Source organism: Talpa occidentalis, unplaced genomic scaffold (genome assembly GCF_014898055.3).
Source record: "Talpa occidentalis isolate TD23 unplaced genomic scaffold, MPIMG_talOcc4v2.1 talOcc4.11, whole genome shotgun sequence".
Classification (NCBI taxonomy): domain Eukaryota; kingdom Metazoa; phylum Chordata; class Mammalia; order Eulipotyphla; family Talpidae; genus Talpa; species Talpa occidentalis.
The window spans coordinates 68,939,703-68,960,068 of NW_023601104.1; the positions used below are offsets into that span (position 1 = coordinate 68,939,703).

Sequence of the window (20,366 nt, forward strand, 5' to 3'; positions counted from 1 at the left end):
CCAGCTTGCATTTTTGTTGCAAAATATATACATTACTATGATTTTTTTTTGTGTGATTATTCTTCCTGTTTCTCAGGGACAATCTGTCTCAAGGGCAGTGATTCAGCTACCTGAACAGTTTTCAGTTTCCAACAGTACAATCTTATCAGTAAAGATTGGCCAGGGAGATAAGGCTATCCCATATAAGGTTGCATCCAGAGTCCATGGCCAAATCTCCACTGTTAATGCTACATTTGACCCAAGAACTGTTTTGTGGATTACTCATGAACAACATTTTTAACCATAATTCTCCCACTCATTGTTGTAAAGGAGCACTTTCTTTATAGTTAACTGGTCAACTCTTTATAATAAATGTGACCTCAATGCTATGAATTAGCTAGTGGTGGTAAGCAGATTCCTTCTGGGACAGCCAGTTTAAATCATACTACCAGGAAGGGAAAGGTCTTTTTCCACGGTGGTTTTCTAACGATGCCAAATTCTCAAGGTAGAAAAATGATCCTATAAGAGTTAAAGGAACTGGCCTTCCTGGTGGCACAAGGGATTAAGCACAGCACTGTGAAGCTGTCTGCAGCCTCTGATTCCTGGCTGGCCAGGGAGCAACCCACATGGCTCAGCAGACCTCTCCTGACTTGCCCACTGCTCCCCTCAACAGTGTATTTCAGTCAATCTGGCTGTTCTGTTCCCCACTCTGACTTTAGTGAAACCTCTCACCCCCTGCATATCTGGCCTGTACCCCAGCTCTTGTATGCATAAATAAATAAATCTTTTAAAAAAAAAGCATTAAAGGAACTTTCCACTCTTCACCTGTCCCTTGCATCCATCATAAACAAAGACAATATTTGAATATGAAATCTCATGAGCTTTTTATTGTCTTTAACCTTACCTTTATTATCGTTGCTTGCAGATACATGGCCAAGAATTTCACCTTTTCTGAGATTTCATTCTAAGTGAAATTTCTAATTTAATTGTAACACTGAGAGCATATCTAAATATTTGGATTCATTTTAAGTGAAAGCAAAGGGGCCAGAAGTTTAGTAGAGGTCATTGTACTGACATGTTTGCTTCCTGTATGCAAAATATTGGCTCAAGTAGGCAGCACAAGCACAGTAAAGTTCATTCTATCATCTAATCCCTTCTTGCATTACATTTTCTCTTTCCCAAATCTTTGGTTAATTGGAAGCACAACCTTATCAAGAGAAGAGAAAAAAATGTGTTCTTATACCTCTTAATCCACTGGTATTACTAACTCTATTGTTTCCTTCCACTAGCTTTAATTTATTACCTGATGTTGAGGAATGAATCAAACATTCAATAATAATAGTGTTTATTCCTATTTGTATACACAATTGCATCAAATCTAACTGAAATGGTTTTGAGTGTGTGTGAAAAAGGAAAACATAAGGAAAAGAAGCATGTAAGTTTATGGGATGGCTAAATAACTCAACTTGCTGAAAAAATAAGTAAGTTACAATGATCTCTCACTCTTACCAAAAATTATAGTTACTAGAAATTCACTGCTGGTCTTGTTTCTTGTCGCTAAATGACTTATCCAATATTTGACATTGGGTTGAACCATGTATGTACTTTGTCTAAGATGGTACTTCATTTTATAAAACCCAATTTTTTTTTCTTACTAGAAAGTTGAGTTCTATAAAACCCAATTTTTTTTCTCACTAGAAATATTCATCAGTCTGGAAACCAAATAGATAAAGTACACATACAGGAATATGGTCTTACAATTTTACCAAAACTTTACAAATATTTTTATTTTTCTCTCATGAAAAAATATTTATAGTTATTGCATTTATTTGTTCAATCTTATGGGGTTAAACCAATTAAATAAAATATGTCTAAGGAGAAATCTTCAAAGTTTCTCAGTCATCAGCTGAACAACCATCCCCCCCCTCCAAAAAAAATAGCAAACTAAATTCTAGAACAGAAAAAAAGAATAAATACCACTTCCACTATGGCTGGAACATAAACAAGAATAGGGGAGGTCTGAAACCTGAATTTCAGCTAGGATACCAGGATTGTTGATACCACTTTCAAGAGAACTAAAGAATATTAAGGTGAATTATGTGGTCAGGACTTGAGGTTTTAGTTCTCAGCTAAGAAAAAATGGCATGTTAGAACTCTCCTATCTAAATAAATGAAAGATTTAATTTCAGTTTTTAACCAGTTGGTATACTGGGTCAAAGAGGGCCAATGCTAGAATTACAAATAACAGTCTGCATTAAATTAGTCTTCACAATATAGACTGGTCTGTAAACTAAGAAGGAGCTATAGATCAGGCTCTAGACTTTCTGTTTCTTACCCACTCTACCCAGGAGGGCATGCAATCACCAAAAGAATTTCCAGTAGAAAAACCACAAACCCCATGCCTCTGGTACCACCTGCATGTCCTTCTGCACTACGGTTGGCCCACCCCAACTCTGTTTAATTCTTGAGAGCCAATGGGCATAGAACCATACCAAACCACTGAATTTCACAATGTAACTTGAGACAAACTGAATCTGAAAGGCTATTTTATGGGTATTTTGCCTCCACTCCTGCAGGTAATACAATCCACAATACACCCACTGGCTAGCAGCATTTGACTCTCCTAATCCTCATTACCATACTTCCTTTGGTACACTTCTCTAGGGAAGTATGGTTGAGAGCACAGTAAAGAAAAGAGGTCTTAATCATTTGTGTTGTCCGTATCAAGTATAATGGAAGATTAAATTCATTCTTAAAAGAATGAATTTGGTACTTTCGTTGTTCTGTTTTACCCATCTGTTTATTCAAATTGAAATCATCATTATCCCAAAGTCAAACATGATCTAATTTTTAAAAAGTGTCACAAATTCTAATTTTTGTCATCTGCTTGTGTTTACAGTAGATTTGTCAATATATAATGCTTAAAAAGTTACACTTCGAAAAGTAAAGTATGTATTTCATTCCATTCCTTGTTTAGTTCAACTAATGTTGATATCTTTAAATTTTATAGGAAATTGATGTATTTTTCCATTGCTTTTGAATTTAATCAAAAGGGAAAAAATGCTTTCAACAGTTGAAGGACAAATCAACTGTTGGATTGACCAATAATTAAAATCACAAAATGTAATGCATTATATATGTAATATATACACAGATTGATATACATAAAGAGAGAGAAAACATAGTGTATTATCTTCTAAGAACTCTATGAGGGCTAATTCATTTTAGCTATAACTAATTTTCTGTGGAAAGAAAGTTACTGTACTTCTGAGCTATTGACAAATAAGTCTTTCAGTTTCATGAAGGTTAAGTGATTGAACAGGAACTACTGCTTCAGCACTTATGTATAAATCCTTTAGAGAAATTCTAAAATTGAAAGACCTGATTTCCACACTTATTTTATTTCACTATTATACAGCTGCAGAGTGGAAATAAGACTCCCCTCTTTATCCAGTCTTCAAGTTCAGTCATATATTTTTTATTTGAAATAAACTAAAGCTGATTTAGAGCGGACATGCCTTTTGGATACCCTGAGGTCTTTCATTTCTTGAATGATATGCTAAAGCTTGGAATCTGTCCAAACCTCCTTGAAGCACCCTCTGCAAAGTTTAATCTAATTTAAATTAACTTATTCCTCAGCATAAAATGTTCTTATTTCTCTTTATTTTTTGAGCAAGCACATGGACATATTTTTGTGTTTCTAAACATGTGGATGCTGGAACAATTTAGAAAGAAAAAACACCACATATTTCTTTATTTCAGTCATGTTAAAAGCAGTGGCAAAAAGCATAATTCTGAGAACTTCTGTCCCTGGCACTATGCAAATCATTTCACAATATGCAAATGACTTAGCAGTAATATAGTCATAGTTCCTACCAAATGTTTCTCTGATCATAAAACACATTCTTAAAAGCAGTTGACCTGAACTTCTACTTTTTCTAACCATTTGTTTGTGTACTGCTTACATTCAAATCTTTACTTTGCAAATAAAGGTAATATTAGAATGTGCATTTGCCAAAAATAAACATTTGTATGGACAACTGCAATTCTGTAGGCAGACCTCATGAAGCAGAGTAAATGTATATAACAGATTTTTTTGTAAATTTCTAAATATGCATCTGTTCCCTCTACTCAAGAAACTTGTGTGGGTAACATAATTATTTTTAAAGATTTGGAGTGCTCTTCTTGTAATATTAGCAAAGAATGTACCATGCAATTAAAGGTGTCTAGCCAAATAAGGCATGTAGAAAGAAAATACGATTGATAACTGGTAATTGTTCCTATAAACGATTAATTGTTTTTTGCTAATATAGGATTTTTTAGGGCTTCCCTGGTGGCACAAGGGGTTAAGCATCGTACTATGAAGCAATCCGCAACCTCTGCAGCAGGTGTTCGATTTCAGCTGGCCAGGGAGCAACCCACAGGTGCAGCAGACCTCTCCTCTCTCGTCTGCAGCTCCCCTCAGCAGTGCATTTCAGTCAGTCTGCCTGTTCTGTCCCCCACTCTGTCTCTGGTGAGTCCTCTCACCACCACCACTCCCCTCCTCCCATCTCTGGCTTGTACCCCAGCTCTTGTATGCATAAATAAATAAATCTCTAAAAAATTATAAAATTACAAAAAAAGAATTTTTTAAACAAAAGTGTTCAACTCTTCTTGCTCATGTATAGTGATTATCTACAAATTGATCAATAACCCTAAACTAAAAATTTAAAACTATACAGTTTTGACTAAATACTTTAGAAGAAAATGAAGATGCTGGGGAAATGTACCAAAGGACTGACTACAGAATGCTTTTTCCACTAATGACAATGAAATTATTGTGAATTTACTGAGGTACCTGGGAATCCATTCTTAGAGACACCTACCACATGCACATTTCACCTACTCTCTAGGCTTTATATTTATCTTTGCCAGGGTTGTACTTCCTATCAGTAAAGCCACACACAATCCCAGATGTGTGTGTGTATGTGTGTGTGTGTTGTTGACACAAGCAAATTTCAGCTGTGCATTTTGCTTTCAATAATTCAGGATGAAAAAGTCCTTGAAGCGGTTGACGAAGCTGCCCGCAAACTGGAGAGGTCCCACATGGCGCGCAGCTGCTCCCCTCAGCAGTGTATGGCTCTGGTGATGACTGTACCCAGTGCATGTATAAACAAAATGATGAGAAAAAGTCCTTGAAATCAGAGAAGGAGGTGTGATATGTCAAAATGAGCTATTCATCTCTGGTGGTCATTAGAGTGTCACAAGAGAAGAAATGTACCCAAGAGGGTCCTGCAAAATTCCAGCTCTGGGAGTTATGTTCTATCTAAAGACTCTCTGTCATTTCAGCAGCCCATGCATTTACTCAAAAAATATTTACCAGGTGTTATTATGTTGAGCACTATGTTAACATCAACAAGGCATTAAATCTTCAAAGTAGTTTCATATTCTACAGTTTTGTTGACACATTTAGGTGGGGCTTTAAATTCTCTACTCAACTTAATGCTTTAGTTCCCTTCTAAGTAATTTGTCATTTTCAAACACATTTAAGTGGGTTTTATTTTTCATCAATGAATTTCTACCACATATGATCACATCTATTAAAACATTGAAATCATAAAGAATGGAGATGATATAATCCAAGTATTGTGGATTTAAATATTCTGGAACTAAATTACTGGAGTTAAACTTCTAGATTCTAGAATCAGATTTTTTTTAATTAATTAATTTATTTATACAAGCACTGGGTACAGTCAGAAGCACGGGAGGGTGAGAGAATTCACCAGAGCCAGAGCGGGGAGCAGAACAGGCAGAAGGACCGAGGTACACTGCTGAGGGGAGCAGCGGGCGGCAGGAGAGGTCTGTGCGCCATGTGGGACCCTTGCCAGCGGCTGGGGAATCCAATCAATGCTGCAGAGGTTGCGGGCAGCTTCCCAGCCCAGCGCTCAAGCACTGCCCCATCGGGGAGGCCCATAGAATCAGATCTTTAAGAAACATTCCAGGGCCTCCCCGGTGGCGCAGCGGTTGAGCGCTGGGTTGTGAAGCTGCCCGCAGCCTCTGCAGCGCTGGTTCGATCCCCCGGCTGCTCCCCGGCCACCAGAGGATGGTCCCACATGGCGCGCAGACCTCTCCTGCCGCCTGCTGCTCCCCTCAGCAGACTTCGGTCCTTCTGCCTGTTCTGCTCCCCGCTCTGGCTCTGGTGAATTCTCTCACCCTCCCGCGCTTCTGACTGTACCCAGTGCTTGTATAAATAAATGAATAATAAATAAATAAATAAATAAATAAATCTTTTAAAAAAAAAAAAAAGAAAGAAACATTCCAGCTACCCCCAAAGTCTGATCAGACTTTAGGTATCCACAAGAATAACCTGTTTTTTTTTTTTTTTTTTTCAGTGTCCCAGATGAAAGGAGGAAAGGGCCATAATCTGGCCTCACGGGAAACTCTAGCATCATGGGAATTTTCCCAGGCAGCTTTGTGCAAGTCTATGGAGGCTTCAAACATGTATAATTATAGGCACTATTCATTAAATGTCTATTGTGCCAAGCATTTTACACTTAATACTTGAGTTCATTTAAGCTTCACAGTACCTTTCACAGCTTACACAGCACTGAAGTATCCCTAGATTCCCTGATGAATCTTAAAGAAGTTGGGTTACTGGCCCAATGTCACGTAATTTGCAAGTGTGTGCAAGTGACGGGTCTGCGGCAACGTGTTACTCTGCTTCACGTGCCAGTTTTGTTACACGTGTCTACATTTTCTCTATTCTCTATTTCCCTAGACGTTTGGGCAGAAAGATGAGCACTGATAGTGCTGTTTGGGGATGCCTTCTGAACCAATGGAGAAAGGAAAAAAAAAAAGATTTTGTAAGAAAACAAAGCAATCGCAGCTGTGTGGGTTCAGGAGAAAAAGTAGCCTGGAGGGGTCTTGGATATACTTCCTCCTACCAAGCCAGTGGTTACACCCGTGCTGGGCATGGTGATTGACAGGAGAGTACAACCCAAGGGTGGTTAGCCACTTAGAGGTCAGAGCCTCAATTTCTCAGCTCCCCTTTCTCCCATTACTCCCAACCCCCGCCCCACTCGCAGCCACGGAGGAGCTTCGACAGCCGGTGTGGGTGAGGCTGGAAGGAGATGGATGCTGCTGACTGATGCCCGAGGCCGCGTGCGCGCAGCGCTGAGTGAGGCCTGTTTGTCGTGGCTTCTAGGCCTCAGGATCCTGGGAGCTGTGGACGCTGAGGCTGGTCACGTTGTCTCTGCTCGGGTAGGAAGGGACACCTCAATCCAAAACCAGTTGAGGGGTCCCACGGTCTCCCACCAGGCAAGAGTGTAACAAAGATTGGACTCAGGGTTCGCCGCGGCCCGCGGCCACAGGCCCCAGTGCAGGGCCCAGGCTACCCGGCAGGGGTCAGCGCGGGGCCTGAGGCCACGCGTTTTGCTTCACACTCCCGCTTGACCCTGAAGACCGATGGAACCCTGCCGGCGGCAGCGGCCCACGCTGTCTGGAGGCACAGGTCGCTTGGGACGCCGCTTGCAAGCCGGCCCCGAGGGACGCCCGGCCTCTAGCGCCCAGCTCTCTGCCTGCTCTCCTCTCCTCTCCTTCCCCGGCTCAGAAAACCTGCCAGCCAGCCGCAGCCCCAACCCTCTCCCTTGTCCACCACCCCCCACACCCGCGCACCCCCCCACACCCCCGCACTCCCCCACCCCCCACTCAGCGCCAGGCTCCGCTTTCCCTCCATCAACTCCAGGCCGAATTCAATCCGAGAAGGCTCCTTTGAGCTTTTGTGTTTGGTGGGGGAGATGTGGGCGCAGGAGGGATCGCGTTACAACTTTCATTTCCTGAAATGTTTGAGGGAACATCCAGGGTTTTTATCCCCCCATCAGGCCGGGCGATGGGCTCGGGTTTCAGGCCTTGTCACTCAGCTGTCACCAAACAAACGAAGCTCTCAGAGCCCAGGAGAGGCAGAGCTACCTGCTATTCATGACCCCTGGAGCAGGTGATCGCTCATGGGAAAAACAGGTAGAATTAATCATAGAGCTGTTCTCTGTTTCCTCTTCTTTTTGGCAGACCTGCCCACAGTGTGAAACCTGTCACAAAACAAATTAACTCTTTCTCATACCCCTGGGGAACTAAAAATACATTTTCAGGAAACCCAAAACACACACACACAAAAACCAACACACACAGAGTTATGACAAATGAGATCTGGAGTGAACATCGTTACATCCCACTCCACGGAATTTCTTACTTTGTAAGGTTCCCATCTTTGTGGGACTTGGAACATAGGTGAACCAAGGATGAATTGGGCATCTTCAGGGCACCTTGGTTCTACCTACTGAAAGGAGCTCCAGGTGTGGTCTCTGAATTTAGGTATATTCCAGCCTCTTCCTGCCTAGATGTGAATGCAGTTGGACTTGATCTTAATCAAAGGAAAATCTCTACATGAGTTTCCAAGAAATTTCTGTAAATGGGTGTTTCTTCCCCTCACCCCAACTAACCTCAGTCACCTATTTTAAGCATCCATAATGGGTTCTGTATTAGAAAGTCAAATGATATCAAAATTTCTCATTCAGTTCATTCCTGACTTTACCCAAAAATAATTTTTAAAAATGTAATTCTTGCTTTAGTTGAACTAAAGCAGAAAGATTAGTATACTGGTTTTCTTTGTGTGGCTACAGTTTACCTGCTACTTATTAAATATAAGAATACAAGTTTTAAATTGTATCTTTATTGTTTATTTTATTCTGTTTCTTTTTCCAATATCTCTTCCCTCCCTAGTAAATAAAATAAAATAATTAGAAGGAAAAAGGAAATGCATACAGATTTGCTTCTATGACATATTAATATTGAATAAGTTAACCAGAACATCTCCGGAGTCTTAAATCAAACTTATTTTTTTAACAGAAATTTAGAAAGGGGGCTATATTGTCATTCAACCTTTTAGTTTTTCATAAAAGGTTTTTTGTAAGAAATGAGGAGATAGACTGTATGTAAAAATAATCCTTCTGGCTTTTTTTAATGAAGATTTTGTCTGTTTATTTTTAAAACAGCCATTGGTTCCAGATTCCCAGAACTGATTTTCTTAGATTAGCTATTTGTACTAAGAGGTAGAGCCCTGAGCAATATTATTCTTCAATTAAAATCAAGGACTTGACTTTCAGAGGAAGCATGTTATGTTTATATAGCATCAGCAACGCATAGAAAATATCCACCACACATCTCTGAAGACAGACAAGGCTTCAATTGTTTAAATGTTCTTTTCACTTCATAGATACTAAGACATATTGACCTATCTACTTATTTATTTTTAAGCTTGTTACCTACTTTCATTCCTGGCATTCTAAATAAATATAGAGCTAATGCTTCTTTCTTTTAACTACCTTCTTGACTTAGAGGTAAAATTGCCTTTTGCAAGGTATTGTAGATTATGCCACCTCACCCTTGAAAAGTGCATTTTCTGGACAAGCTCTGTAGATTTCTGTTCCAACAACCACACAAGACACACACACTGCAAAATTAAATGGAACGTTACTGCATACAGGTACTTAAAATTTAAATATGATATCTGTGCAAGGGTCAAATAAAGATGTGGCAGTTGTGTGGGTTGGTCAGATTGTTATTTTTTTCACAATCCCATTGCCTTTTCCTGGTATTTAGATCATTTGGATAATTGGCAACTCGAATTAGAACTGAAGTGTTGCAAAGCTGCTACAATCATGCCTTAAGAGGGGGGAAAGGAAAAAAGTGGAGTTTGTAAAAATACTTAAGAAATTAAGTAAATAACACTTAGAAATTTGGCTTTAAAGTTTTGCTGGCTGGAACCTGCAGATTTTTTATTTTTATTTTTATTTCTATGTATATTGCATCATTATTCATTTTTGTACCATTTGCTTTCTCCTCCTGCAGATTTTTTTTAAATCAGGGATGCTGACTCATGAGCTAAATGAAATGTTAAAGAACATTTCAATGTCCCTTAAGAATCTTAAGATAACTCAATGGCTTATGTCAGTAAAAATATGTAGTATAGAACTGTCTTTTCTTTTAAAATCCCTGAAGTACGTCAACTCAGGTCTTGAACCACCACTACGCCTTTAACAATTCATGTATCTATTATAAATAAGTCATGGCATTTTTAAAGCTAAAAATCAATTTTAAATCCCAAATTAAAATAAATTATATAGCAAATTAAAATAAATTTGCCTTGTATTAATCCATGAATGTTTCTGTTTAGCTCTGTTTAGATTCTGTTTAGAATGATTCTGTTTAGTCCCATAAAAGATTTATCTTCTAAGTTAGGGAGAGTGGAAAGTTCAGACGACCAGATGGAGGGAGCTGGTGTACATTTCCATGCCTGCTTATTATGGTAAGTTAAAGAACCAGAATCTATCTTTCTACTTATCTATTTTTTAATGACAACCCCTAATGACAGTGATGAAGGGAGAGCAGCCAATAGCACCTCGTGGTGTATTAATTACAATTGAGTAGCAACTTCAGGTACATTTAAGTCTGTGAAATCTGAAGTGACATTTTTCTCTTTCAAAGATAAGATTGTTAGTGTTTGGGCTTTAAGTTTTTGGTTTTCTTTCTGCATTTTCCTGTTTGATCACAGAAAATAATGTGATTTTAGGACTGTTTTAAGCCATTACAAAAGAAAACAATAGTGAGCACTTTCCCAAAAGGAGAGGGGGAGGGAGACTCACGGTAGCAAAGTAGTAGGGGGAGCAAACCTCCAGGTGGTTTTGTTCTACCTTTGGGGAACTGGAGTCTAGGCTGTCCGTTAACAAGTTAAAAGGAGAGAAGCTGAAACCCAAATTGGGGAAGAGGCTGGCGGCCACGCGCCTCAAGCAGTCTCTTTCTCTTTGTTTTTAAATGCTACTGCAGTGTTGTTCCTCGCTGTCTGAAAGGACCACAGCGTCTAAAACACTGATTGTCGTCCTCAGTGGGAGAACAAGTTTCCAATTTCATCAGCTGGAGCGAAGCTATATGTGCACACTTGGTTTTTAAAACTAGAGAAAACGCGGCCTTTCCAGACCAGCTCTTTTTCTGCATAGACGATAAGCCAACAATTCGCCCAAGATTTTGATTCTTTTCATTCCTTCATGTTTCACTCATCGCTTGAGAGACTCTTCCAGGTGGAACTACTGGATTCAATCAGACTAGGGGGAGGAAACCCGAGCTGGCAATGCTGAGAGGTCCCCCCACCCCTACCCCACCCCCACGCCTAACACAGCCGAGCGAGCTTGCAGGCCAAGGGCCTGAGCCCTCGGGTACCCTCAGCATGAATTGCCCCTCAGGTGCGAAGTGGGCAGACGTGGGCACGGTTCCGCTGGCTTTGGCCGGCTGGAGAGCGTGTTCTGGAGAGGTTTTAGTCTCCTATTCCTGGGGAAAACTCAAGAAGAAAAAGAAATAACGTGGACCACCAGTAACTCTACTTCCTAAATCCTGACCCACCTGTTCCTGCCAAAGCCACTCAACTACCAAAAAAGGGCAGGATGTGTCCTCCGCCCCCGCCCTGTCCAGAAGCTCTCTGCGGGCCTGGACCGGTGCCTCCCGGCTGTGGCGCCTGGCGGAGTGCAGAGGAGAGGCGGGTACTGAGACCCTGGTTGCGCAAGAAAGGGAGAACGCCCCACCGGGCCCAGCCAAAGAAGAGCTGGCGCCCCATCCTACCCACTCCAGACACTGGGGCCTCATCCTCTGTCCTTGAAGTTCTAGCAGCCAACCCGGGAAGGGGCACCTTTTCTGCCTGGCACCCCTCTGTCGAACGCAAGCGGGAGACCCGCCAGGAAGGGCAGCAGGGAATGGGTGGCAGGGCCCAGGCCGCCTCCCACCCAGGCTAGGACCTGATGCAGCTGCTCTGGGCCCTAAACACCGGGTCTGCGAGCCAGAGAGGGCTCCCGCCTGCGGGGCTGGGGAGCAGCGCGCATCCCGCACGCCTGTATCCCGCCTGCTCCAAACCCGCCGCCGCGCATCCCACGCCGCTCACGTTCCTCGCGCGGATCTCAGGTGCTTGATGCAAAGAGGGAACCCCCACTTAGGCGGAGGAGGTGTCTCCGGAGTGCCGAGGCCAGGGTAGTTGCATTGTCCCGCGAAGCTCTGGTCGCGGCCTCCTGCCTGGTGCGGGGAGGCCAGCCTGGCAGCCGCCCCGCGGGGCCAGGGAGCAGAGACCCGCGGCGCCGCGACTGCCCGCGCCCGGGAGCGCAAAGTGGCGAGACCCGCCTCCGGAGTCTGCGGGTGGTAGGAGAAGCTCCCTAGTTTTCTGCAGCCGGAAACGGGCGGAACAAAAGCCTCTGGATCCCCAACCTGGAGTTCTGCCTGCAGCTTCTGCCAAAGACTTCCGCGCGGGGGCGGCGGTGGAGGGAAGCCCCTTCGGGCTGCGGGAGCTGCAGTGGCGCAGAGAGGACGGCTCCGCTTGGGTTCAGGGCCAGGTGCCTGGCTGGTCCTCAGGGTGCGGGGGAGAGCGGCGTGGCAAGGGTCGTTGCCCAGCAAACCCAGAGTTCACCCAAAAACACCAAGGCCACTGCCTCTTCCTGGAAGCTTCCACTCCAGCTGGGGTCAAGACCTAGCTGTCCTTGCCAGGAAAATAGGTTCAAGACCAGCGGCGTCCAGCCTCAACGGCGCCTTTTTCCCTGCCTGCAGCTCTTGGTGCTTGGGGGAGGTTCTTGAGTCCCTACACGCTAAGCCAAAAACTCGGGAACCGCTGGCCAAGCCCCTTGGCCTCCAGGGATTTAGGAAGCTTCGTCCTCAACCAAGAGGTCAAGTCCAGCAGGCAGCGGGACCCGAACAATCGTGTGATCAGATTTAAAACGTCAAAAAAAATTCTCCCTTGTATTTTTTTTTTCATCTAACTTGGCAAAGTGCTGAAGGAATTCATCCTAAAAAGCACTTAAGTTGTAAGCCATTGTTCATTAGTTTTGGCTATCGTTATGAAATCTGTAGAGAAGAAACGCGAAGTGGCTTTTGATTCCGTTAAACTGCGACGCAGAGAAGGTAAATTGGAGGTCCCTTAACAGCTGGTCCTCGAAGATTTCCTCGAGGAAAAAAAAATATGGTTAGTTCTCCCTAATGATTGCACTAAAATGATTGCCAAGAAAATTCAAAGTAATATCCAGCTTTCTCACCTCCTCCTGCTTGTCCTTGGTTTAGCCGGACTGAGCCGAGCATGGTGGAGGGGGGCATATTGTGCAATTTCTTATTAAACACATCTGGAATATGCGCGCTCTGGATCGAGTGCCAGGGGTTTTACAAAGAGTTTATGACTGTGACAGAAAATTGTCCTTTTAACGAGTTTACAAGCAGTAATCACAAGGGCTTTTTACAGGACCTGCCCCCGCTCCGCTCAGCGCCAGATCTGTAGATACTTCCAAGATTCACCAACCAAGGGAGCAGGAAGTGGGCCGGGGCACCCAGGGAGACAGAACTTCCATGAGTCTAAAATTATACTAAGCAGAGCTGGAAGAGCAGGGGGTAGGCATCGGAGTAGGAAGGGAGGGCATGTAAGAAATTAAAGTAATTGGCCCTTCCTTATTTTCCAGGGAGATTTCCGCGGTGTCCTTTGAAGCCTGTCAGGGTCATTGAAAGCTATCTTTGTGCAGGGTGTTTGTTTTGGGGAGTGAATGTGAAGAATGTGCGGAGATCCCCTGTGAGAGCCCCTCCTGCAGAGGGTGGCATTTCTCCGTGGCCCAAGACGTGGAGAATAAACACCCTAGTGACTTAAATAAACACCAACTTAATGATCCAAAACACTAACAAGGGAGATTGGGACCCTGAGCTCCCAACCCAAATGATGGTCTCCAAGCGGCTGTGTGCACATCTGTCCATCACTGAGCGGAAAAATTACTTTATAAGTAAAAGTGACTACAGTTAAGTACAGTGACCCTTTCTCCCTTGAACTCAGTCAAATGCATTTGACATTTTAAGAAAACCTCAAAATAAGGTCTTAATCCCCTCCACACACACACACACACACACACACACACACACACACACTCCACACCTCATTCCCCTAGATCAAGGAAAGGTAAGAAAGAAATGAATATATTGATAGTGACACTTACAGATGGAGGAAAATCGAAATTATGAAACTGTCATGACTGAAAATAAATAGACTCTCTCTGGGGAACAATATTTTACAAAGCACAAGCAAGCCAATCCTGTTATCCTGAGAATTTTAATAAATGATGCCATTTGTTTCACTAATTGTAAAAGCTAAACACAAAGATACATCATTTTTGCCCCAGGCAAAAATAATATGGAGCCTACATCATTACTAGGATTTTTCTGGACACTACTCGGCAGAACTGCATAGTTCCTATCTTGCTGGTCTGCTTTCTATTTGTACAGATTAATTCACAATGTTGCTATCCTTGTTCTAATTCCCTTTTCCCCCCCAAGCAGATAAATTATTTTTCTTTCACAGTCTTGTCATAAACTTGTTAATACAAAAGAGCTGAGTTAACATATATAAATGCTGTGGAGAAGAGCTAGTGGTAAACAAAACTGCATATCTAAATAATAAAAATAAATACCCCAAAGCTAAATTCACTCCTTTTTTGTCACATCGTTAAGTCAGTCACCACTCTGGGCTCAAGTGATGGCCTTTAAAGTACCCTGCATTTCATAACCATCATTAAGAAAAAAGAAAACTATTTGTTAAAAGGGGGAGGGGGACAATGACAACAATACAACAACTCACCTTTCAGAAACAGAAGCATACTCCCGGTGTTCTACTAAGTTTTAATTTAGACTGGTTTAGGTACAATAGAAAAGAAACCTGAAAACACATGCTGTTTTAGTAACAAATACCAGGTTGCCAGATTTGTCACATATTTTTGCAAGCTAGAAACTAGGAACAGGAGAAACCCTTCACAGGAGCAGGCTACAGATATGAAAGCTTCCGGGGCATGAGAAGTCATGGCATTCAGGAAAGTGTTTTTTCACATTGGTACATTTTTTAAGTTTGCCATCAAAAAACCCAAGAAAACAAACAACAACCAAAAAAAAAAAAAAAAAAACCACTAAATTTGACAAAAATAGTTGTGTTACTAATGGTCACTTCTATTTCTAACTGTCTCACATAGAGAGCATTAAGACGTTTAGGCACTTGTTTTCCCCCCTAATACTGATCTTTCATTTTAATCTACGTAAAATTGCTTAACACTAAGTATGAAAAATGTAAACTTAATTTTCCTCATCAAAAAAGGCTATGAGATCATATTTTTCCTATTCACCTTAAGAATGCAACCAGCTCCTCCCAGACAGGAGGCTCTTAATTTCACTATTTTACTATTTTGACTTCTTTCTCTTTCCTCTTTCTTTCATTTCCTTTTCCTCTTCCCAAACATTTTTCCATATATAAACTAAAAGGAAATAATTAAAATTCAGTTGATTTGTAATTCCCATTCATTGAAAAGAAAGACAGGCTACTGAAGTAGACACAAGGGTTGTCCAAAACCAAGACTTGGGGGCTGGGTGCCTTTGTTTGTTTGGGTTTTTTTTCTCCTGATCTTTGTACTGGGAGGGGAAATGCAAAAGTAGAAAGAGTCTGAGAGAAGAATGCAACTAAGCTTGAGATCACTGTTGGTTTTGAGTTTTAAAAAGATATTTGTGAAAGTCCACCATTCCTTTATGCACAAAGAACCCCAGAAACAAGCTGCAAAAAATGTTCCTGAATTCTATTTACAAGTGTCCCTAGTCACCGCTTCGATTCCAGGCCCCAGTCCCTCCCCACTTAGGACCCCAAGTCCACCAAACTGGAGGTGAGGGGGCCGAGCAGGGAGTCCTGGAGCTGATGCTGGTGGGCTTGCAGGCCGTGGTTGGGCTGCGAGGCCGTTAAGCCCGGGAGAGAATAGTTTGAGCTCCTGGCGTGGCCCATATTGCCCTGCAGCAGAAGGACCGAGTTCTGGTCTGGACTTTGGGGAGGTGAAAATTCTTCTTCTGAGCTGGACATGAGCGGCTTGCCTCCTTCCAGAGGAGAGAGTTGATTCTGCTTGTTGGAGGAGGAGTTATTGTTTTCGGTGTTCTCCCTAAGAAATAGAGGACAACACCATATGGTTAAAAAAAAAAAAAAAGTAGGTTAAAAAAGTGTGAGATGGAGGGAGGGAAGCTGGACGGAGGAAAGGGCCATTGTGCAATCAGTCATTGACCCAAATGGAGGCTCCCTGCCCTCCCACCCACCCCAAGGGTCCTAGGGTAAGTGAGGAAGCAGAGGAGACTGGAGAAAGAGGAGCCAGGAGACAGCTCTTGAGGAGCCAGGTCCTTTACTGGCGTATTTTAGAAAGTTAAACCACAAGGACTTACTTGAAACACACAAAATCTTTTAAAATTTGTTCAGCTCTTTTTAAATATCTCTCAACTAGCACCGCATTCAGCAGTAACTAAGTGTGAAACTCTTCCAGCAAATGGTTGTTGGTGATGAAGAAAACGATCAGGGGACAGTTACCCAACGCACAGATGTTTGGGGTGAATCAAGTCAATTGCCCTGTTCCCATCTGAGGAAACAATTAAATGTCGAGCTCCCCTGCCCCCCTGGCCGGAGGCTGCGGTTTCAGAGACACAGGACAGGTCATGGGAAGTGGCGGCCAAAGCGGCCCAGTGACCTGGGTAAACACAGGGAGCGCAGCCAGTCTCTCCGATTTCAACAGGGAGTGGGCCCTCGGGCCTGGCTGCAGCACGGCCGTTTTGTAACTGAAGTCTCCCTGGAACCCCATAGTCCCCGTCCCCCTTCGCGGGCGCCACACTCGGTAGTAGCAAACCTCAGGGTTTCTGAGGAAGCCCTCGCCTCTCCCGCCCCCAGAGCACAGTTCCCCTCCATCCCTGCCGCCGATCTCTCTCCAGGTTTCTCTCCCCTGCCCGCGAAGTCCCTCTCAGAAAGCCCACTTCAACTGCATTTACCCAAGCTCTGTGCTTTTCCACCCAGAGGGGACCGCAGAGGCGACATCTTCGGGCCCCAGGCTCCGAGGCCAACAAAGAAAGCCCGAGACAGTCTTCCCCAAAGTCCTCTGCCTCCCGGAGAGCAATACGCGCGGCGGCCGCCTCCCCAAAGCTCTTCCCTGTCACGGTCGGGAATTCTGCAGGGGAAGGATGGAGCCCGGCCAGGTGGCTCGGGATGTTGGCTCGTGGTTGGAGGCAAAGACAGGGCTTTTTTTGGGTTGGGTTTTTTTTTTTTTTTTTTTGTATTTTTTTTTTAATTGCCTTCTGCGCTCCGGGGAGCTGCGAGCGCGCTCCTGGAGACCCTCAGCGCGCCCGCGGTCGGCGGTGCGGACAGCCCTCCAGACTCGCCGCGAAGCGGGACCACGCGCGAAGCTCGGCAAAAAAAGGCAATCCTTTCTGGGCCTGGGGCGCCGGAGCAAAGGCAGCGCGAACTCTCCCAAAGCTCCCTTTTTGTGTATGAATTTCTTTTGAAAGAGTCCTCCCTTTGTACAGCCAGCGCAGAATGAAGCAGTGCCCTCTCACTCCAAAGCCTACTGGCCGTGAGGGAGTGAAAAACAGATGCGAGGTGGGGACAGAGGAGATGTCTCAGGCCAGCCCCACCCCTCGGGGAAGCAAGAGGAAAGAGGTTCGAGACCCTCAGCCCTACCGAACCCCTTTCCTCGCAATAGCAACCAACTCTTCCTCTCCAGTTCATCTAGAAAAATCACCCTCTACCCCATACTCGCACCAACCAGGCAGGGAGACAGGAAGACAAACCTAGAGCCAATATTTCCCTACACGCACACCCCAAGAAACCCACGCGCCGGCGCTCAAATCACACAAGTCCCCCATCCTAGCAAGCGATCTCAGAGTTCATGAACTTTCGCTGCAGGGCCGCGGAGGCCCGGGCGCCGCCCCGCGGAACGGCTCCAGGCGGCCGGGAGGATGCAGCGGGGGTGCCTGCGGGAGCGGGACCGGGCGGAGGGGGAGAGAGGGCTTCCCGGGGTCGCCCGAGCAGCGGGAAGCGCGCCGCGTACCTTTCCTTGGCCTCCGCGGCCCGGTCTCTTTGCCTCCGGTTCTTAAACCAGTTGCTGACCTGGGTGGTCGTGAGGCCGGTGGCCTCGGCCAGCTCCCGCTTTTCTCGAGGCGATGGATAGGGATTGTGCGCGTACCACTCGCGCAGCACGCCCCGCGACTTCTCCTTGAAGCAGTAGCTGGTCTCCTCGCCGTCCCAGATGGTGCGCGGCAGCGGGAATTTTCGGCGCACCCGATATTTGCCCACCGCGCCCAGGGGCCGGCCGCGCAGCTTCTCGGCCTCCACGTAGTGAGCCTTCAGCCACAGTTGCTGCAACTTAGGGTGGTTGTGTGGCGAGAACTGGTGACTTTCCAGGATCTTGTAGAGCTCGCGGAAGTTGCCGCGGTGGAAGGCGACCACGGCCTTGGCCTTGAGCACGCTTTCGTTCTTGTGCAGGTGGTCGCAGGCGGGCAGCGACCACAGGAACCTGCCCAGGCGCTCCAGGTTCCCGCCTTGCTGCAGAACCTCGCAGACGCACGCCACTTGCTCCTGCGTAAAGCCGAACGAAGGCAGCATCGACATGGCTGGGGCCTGCCGGGGCGCACTGCCCGGGCGCACGCTGCCGCGAACGGAGCCGAAATGCTGGGGGCGGCGGCCTCAGGGAGGGGGCGCGGCTGCTCCTATCCCCCTCCCTAGGCTTTGCGTAGGCGAAAGAGCAAGTCGAAACTTGGGGGTGGACAGCCGCGGGAGAGGAGCAGGAGGTGGAGTGGAGTGCGCGCTAGACACCGACCGACCGACTCACTCCGCCGCCTTTTGGGCCTCGTTGGCTCCAGCCTCTAGCCGGGTGGATGCTGCTTGTTGCCGGGGAACTTGGTTTCTGTTCTCCCCGCAGCGACCTTAAAGCGCGCAGCGTCCCCGGCGCGCTGATTGGCTGCAAGCGGCGCCTATCCGGGGCTGGCCAGCCTGCGCGCCGCCGGCCGGGCGGAGAGGCCACGCCACCCGGCGCGGGGAGGGCGAGGCTGCGGAGCCGGGCGGGGGGTAGGTAGTGGTGGGAGGAGGAGAACCCCCCAGTAGGTGGGAAGTCACGGGGGGGGTGTCGGGGGAGAATCGAGCTGTTCGGGGGCGGAGGAGTGGGTGTGAGTGAGCGCGCTAGGACACTGCAATGTGAGCCCCTTCTCCAGGGCTACCTAAGGGCAACAGCGCACATCTCTGCACAAATCAATGACTCCAGACCTTCTGATTCCCCTCCTCTCCTTACTCCGGTCCCTTGCAGACTTGTCCTTTCCCGGTGAGCTCATATTTAATTACCTTAATGTTGGAATGAATAAATAATGCATTGATGAATAGCTTATGGAACGCGATAAATAATACAAGAGCAGTCTTGGGCTCTGGGCTGCAACCGCGTGAAGAGTAACTTCTCTCCCGACTGGTTTCAGCTCCAGGAGCCAAACCTAACCTCCGCTGCATCCCTCCCTCCTCTCCACCACGCTCACTCCTACTCCCCTCTTCCCACCCCACACCCGCCACCCAGGCCCCACCAACTTCGAAAGGACAGAAGTACTCCCGGAGGGAGAGCGCTTCCCCCTTTCTCAAAGGGCTGCTACTGATGGGGCCAAGTGGAGAGACTTTACAGCATAGATGTTGAGCAGTTAGAGATTAGGAGGACTCATTTGTGATTTGGTATGTTAATGTTCTATGATTAAAGTCGGCTTCTGGACTCAGTTTCCCTATCTGCACAGTTGCGTTTTCCAAGACCACCTTTGCCACAGAGGAATGCCAAGAAGTTGTACTTGGTTGGCTATTAGCAAAACTGTTTGGGGACCCTCGTATGAAATACTCTGGATAGGGTGTAAATTAAATAAAACTGTGTCCGGCTCCAATAGCAGTTCTGTTGTAACATAATCCTTGCCCTGATCTAAGAGGGACATTGCCTTCAAAGTGAGGGCAACAGTGGCTCCAAAGAAGATTAAATAAAGAGGTGTGGTGTGTGTGTGTGTGTGTGTGTGTGTGTTGCAGTGCTGGCTTTTTTTTTTTTTTTTTTCCTGTCAGGGAATGAGAGATCTGCAATTTCAGTCCCATCATCTGCTGTTTTGTGTGTGTTTGGAGAATGCTTAGTAAAACTGCACAAACAAATGAGGCTGTAATTATCTTAAGCCTCATTTGCGCACCTTGTTCCAAAGCAATTATTAAAAAGATTTTGAAAACAATTAGCGTCTCTAAACAAAGATAATCTATTGTCAGTAGCTGAGACTGTCAGGAGATAAGAACAATGCTGGGAGATAAGGAAAGCTGAATGGTGGGAGAAGAGTGACTTTATGACTATACTTATCTCTGATTAGATAAGTTCAAAACAGAATTTAAGTACACTTCAAAAATGCTTTTGATTTGAATGTGCCCTCTTAGTGAATGCAAAGAACAAATTCTAGACTCTTTAAACTCGCTTGTCTTCTTTAAATATGTTTTGGTTCCGTCAGCCAAAGCCCAGCAC

The 20,366-nt window shown here is 45.2% G+C and overlaps 1 protein-coding gene across 1 annotated transcript; it reads right to left on the reverse strand.

Moving 5' to 3' along the window:
• Positions 1 to 15,452: 15,452 nt before the first annotated feature.
• On the reverse strand, positions 15,453 to 18,734 carry SIX1 (SIX homeobox 1). Its single transcript, XM_037501977.1, has 2 exons — positions 17,901 to 18,734; positions 15,453 to 15,977 (listed from the first exon to the last, which is right to left on the reverse strand). The coding sequence occupies exons 1-2, from the start codon at positions 18,458 to 18,460 to the stop codon at positions 15,683 to 15,685; spliced, it is 855 nt and encodes a 284-aa protein (XP_037357874.1). The 5' UTR covers positions 18,461 to 18,734; the 3' UTR covers positions 15,453 to 15,682.
• Positions 18,735 to 20,366: the final 1,632 nt, after the last annotated feature.

What these genes read in the sequence shown, in the direction of transcription:
- SIX1 (XM_037501977.1), bottom strand. Translation starts at nt 18,460, where the DNA reads ATGTCGATGCTGCCTTCGTTCGGCTTTACGCAGGAGCAAGTGGCGTGC. An exon ending in GCCGCGGAGGCCAAGGAAAG is followed by an intron (nt 15,978 to 17,900) that starts GTACGCGGCGCG and finishes TCTATTTCTTAG; the next exon opens with GGAGAACACCGAAAACAATA.